Consider the following 3,664-nt stretch of genomic DNA (forward strand, 5'->3'; position numbering starts at 1 on the left):
TGGGAGTCTGGGGTGGGAGAAATCTGGCTGCAAGCTGTTGAGATGCAGTAAATGACAGTGGGGCCTTTGACAGAAGGATTAGAGACCTTCTGCACTGAGCAGAACAGTCAGAATACAATCATAAAAAACTTTTACATAATGAAGATAAAACAGAGATTCCCAGAACGGATGTGGTTCCCAAATAGTATAATCTGTCTAATGGAGAAAATATATACTCCAGCACAAGTTAGTATACACATGCATAAGCATATGTTGAACTGATTAAACACAGCTCAATTAGTTTATTCTGGTTTTACTTTGTTACATGTGCAAATGGAAAAAATATGGCATCTGATAATAAATCAACAGTCAACAGAAAGTGAAACGACATCAAAGGTTTTTCAAAGGCTGGTAAAATCTTTCCCTCTCCTAGAGAGTGGCTGATCCTTCAATAGAGGACCAGACCTCTCAATCTGAATTCCAGATCCAGTTAATGGATGAAGTGCTAAGGCTTGGATGACAGGCCCAAGCCAGAGTTGACCTATAGATGAATCCTGCGTATTTTATAACTGATAACCATTGTGCTAGTAGGTATTGTACAAAGTTATAACAAACCACTTATGCTGATGTAAAAAGTGCAAAAGCATTGAAATACTGAAGCCTGAACAACAGGCCCCAAGCTGAGGCTGCTAACTTAGCATGTAGTCATTAACAAAGTATGTAAGATCGCTAGTGAAAGATATGGCTTAGAATATAATCAGTAGTGAGGACGAAATGCTGAGAGAATGTATCCAGCTTCCCTTGTTTAGCCTTGTTCAAGGCTGAGAACCCAAGTATCTGGCCTTGTTAGAAACTCCCTTGGTTTCCCCCCCTGAGCCCTGGCCAGGCTTTGGGTGGAATCAACAGGAGAATGAAACCAGGAATTTTCCACTGAAAACAAAGGTGCCAGCTCTTCTGGCTTGCTGATTTTGGGGTATACAAGGCTGGACCCGCTCACAGCGACTTTGGCAGCCTCACCTATGGGTGGACGCACCACGTAGGATTTCTCCCTTGCAGGGCCAGGCTCCATAAACCCTCGCTGTAACCGGGGCTGCCCAGCCACTGCGGGGCTGGGTGACGGTAACGTGTGCAAGTGGTGAGGGATCTTTCTTAATCTCCATTCTCTCTCTCGTGTAGTAATGATTGATGCATTACCTTGTATTCTCCTGTTTGCTGCTTTAAGTGCACTATTCTGCTTTTTCTTACTGCATGCTTTCTGTATTACACTGTTACATTGGTTATCACTAGTAAAATACGCCTACTCTTTTCACTCTCGTGTCTGAGTTTAACTGGTATCCTTAATCGGCAAAACAATGGACTACAGTAACCTGTATTTCTCTGGCTGCAATGGACCTGAGGGATAACTGCCACAGATCCAGTCATGATGGGAGAATGACATAAGGTGATTTGAAACCTGTGGCCTGTTCTGCTCTCACTCACTCTAAATGTGTAATTCAGTATGCTGCTTGTGGTTTTGGAGTGAAGGTGAAGTTGTGAGAATGATAAATGTTTGCATATAATTTAATATACACTTTGTATAAGTGAATAAAAGGATTTACCTGAAATATGTTATTACAATATCTCATTCATACCCTCTGTCATTCCTTGAATACTTATTTGAATAGAGTTTATGTCCTTGCTATCTAAAAAGACTAGTACAAAAATCCTGTAATTTCTTTCTTCCCTCTCTTCCCTTCAGTACCACAATTTTCAGAAGAAGTGGTTAGACATTCAGAGCAGACAATTTACTGGCCTCAGTGCATTGTTGCTACTGAGACACTTTGAGGAAAAAATAGAAAGGAATCGATACTTGTGCTGTCATTGTTAGAGAGGGACAGCTAAGGAAAATCTTAATGAATCTTCAGGGCACGACTCTTAGGTCAAAAACTAGAGTAGGACTTATGTGTCTAACTTCAAGAAGGAGGATAAAAACCAGTAGCTTCTGAAAGGTGGATCTTACTGGTCTGCAAAAGCCAAACAATGCTACAGACCTATACAGCCATGCTGAAAGTTCAGCAATCTCCCTAGCTCAGCAAAGTCCCAACAGAGTTTTATTTCTACAAAAGCCCGTATTGACACACTGCAGCTGGATTTCCTTGTAGTTCACAGTTCAGTGGGCTATTCCTGCTATGAAGCACAGCATATCCAAGCAGCACATTGTTGTTAAAGCTAAAAAAATTTCGTTATATGTGAGTAGTTTATGGTCTTTATCCAGGTGGCAGTTTTGGATGTAATAGACTCTGAATACATGGTGGGGCATAAAGCACACTAATGTTACCAAGATGAAAAAGAAACTCTTTGCCTGAGCCCTGAATTCCACATGGGAGTTGATGTCAGGCCAGTATTTCACAGCTAGTTTGTAGATCACAGACAACTGGATTATGGTGAGCACAGCACAAACTGCCACCAAAATCCCAACCAAGCAGTAGTTAATGATCACCATGGGCACCTCTTGTATGTCCCGGTGGAACTGAAAGCATTCAGAAGGGTGGTGTGTCTTCGAGGTGCCATAGTATGAGAGAAAAACAGGTGTGATCACCAGTGCTCCCACCAGCCAGACAGCAGCCACCCATGTTGTAGTGCAGCACTTCCTAAACTCAGGTCGGAAGAGGCGTATTATGATGATAGCCACATAAAATGAGAAAGTGGTATACATGTGGAGGTAGATGATGGCGCTCGCTAGCTTGCAGGCAAACCTCCCAAATATCCATTCCTGTAAAAAGTAATAGCTGAGGCGGAAGGGGATGCTGACTAGCATAAAGGTGTGCAGCACCAGGAGGTTGATGATGATAATGGTCATCACAGATTGTGATCTCCTTTTAAACAACTGATGGGACATCATGATGACCCCCAGGGTGCCGCCAGCCAGGTCAATGAGGTACAGGGCTATGAGAAGAGTGTGGAGTCCCTCTGAGGTGTCTGGCAGCGTCTCGTTGGAGGAATGGTTCTGCTGGATTATGCTGCTGTTAGGCATTCTCCTCAGTTCCCCTTCCAAAGGCTACTGAAAGTGAAAAATTATTATTATTAGAATTTTTAAAATAGACAAATTTTCTTTGTTACTTCCTTTATTGTTAACTATGGGATGTCACAGATTCATGAAAGGATATTTTACTGAATCATGTTTGAAATTATGTTATCCCATACACTATACAACCTTATAACTGTTGTCATACTATATATGACAGCAACAATCCATGCCTCTCGGTGGTAAAAACATGTTTTATATAATTATGAATGAGTTTTTAATTTACTAAACTGCATTCTAGTTTTTTTTTTTTTCCCCAGTTATTTGCCTCTAGATTCAGCCATTTGAAATAGAAAAGACACTGTTTGTTTTTAAATTATAAAAGTTTAGTTTGCACTCGTGTTGTAAAGTTATATTGAAGGTGGGAAAATTACTGAAATGTTGTTTTACCTATAATTTGCAGATACTTTATGGAGACACCCAAGCCATCTGTTTAGCATCTTGCTGAACGAGTGCAGGACACCCAGAAGTCTGCAAAAGTTTCAGTTTCTAGATGCATAGAGCACACTGAAGACAAAAATATGCAGATGAAAATCTAATTTCTTCGTGCTTCAGCTCCACACCTTTTTGCTATAGAATTTCACCTGAGCCACTCTACTGTGAAAAATGAATAAAGCTAAA

The 3,664-nt window shown here is 40.9% G+C and overlaps 1 protein-coding gene across 1 annotated transcript; it reads right to left on the reverse strand.

Moving 5' to 3' along the window:
• Positions 1-2,128: 2,128 nt before the first annotated feature.
• Positions 2,129-2,992, reverse strand: LOC141957153 (putative G-protein coupled receptor 141). Its single transcript, XM_074898153.1, has one exon. The coding sequence runs from the start codon at positions 2,990-2,992 to the stop codon at positions 2,129-2,131; it is 864 nt and encodes a 287-aa protein (XP_074754254.1).
• Positions 2,993-3,664: the final 672 nt, after the last annotated feature.

The sequence above is a fragment of the Athene noctua genome, chromosome 2 (assembly GCF_965140245.1).
Source record: "Athene noctua chromosome 2, bAthNoc1.hap1.1, whole genome shotgun sequence".
Lineage (NCBI taxonomy): Eukaryota > Metazoa > Chordata > Aves > Strigiformes > Strigidae > Athene > Athene noctua.

Bases quoted from the DNA above. Each gene is read 5' to 3' on its own strand.
- LOC141957153 (XM_074898153.1), bottom strand. From the start codon at position 2,992: ATGCCTAACAGCAGCATAATCCAGCAGAACCATTCCTCCAACGAGACG.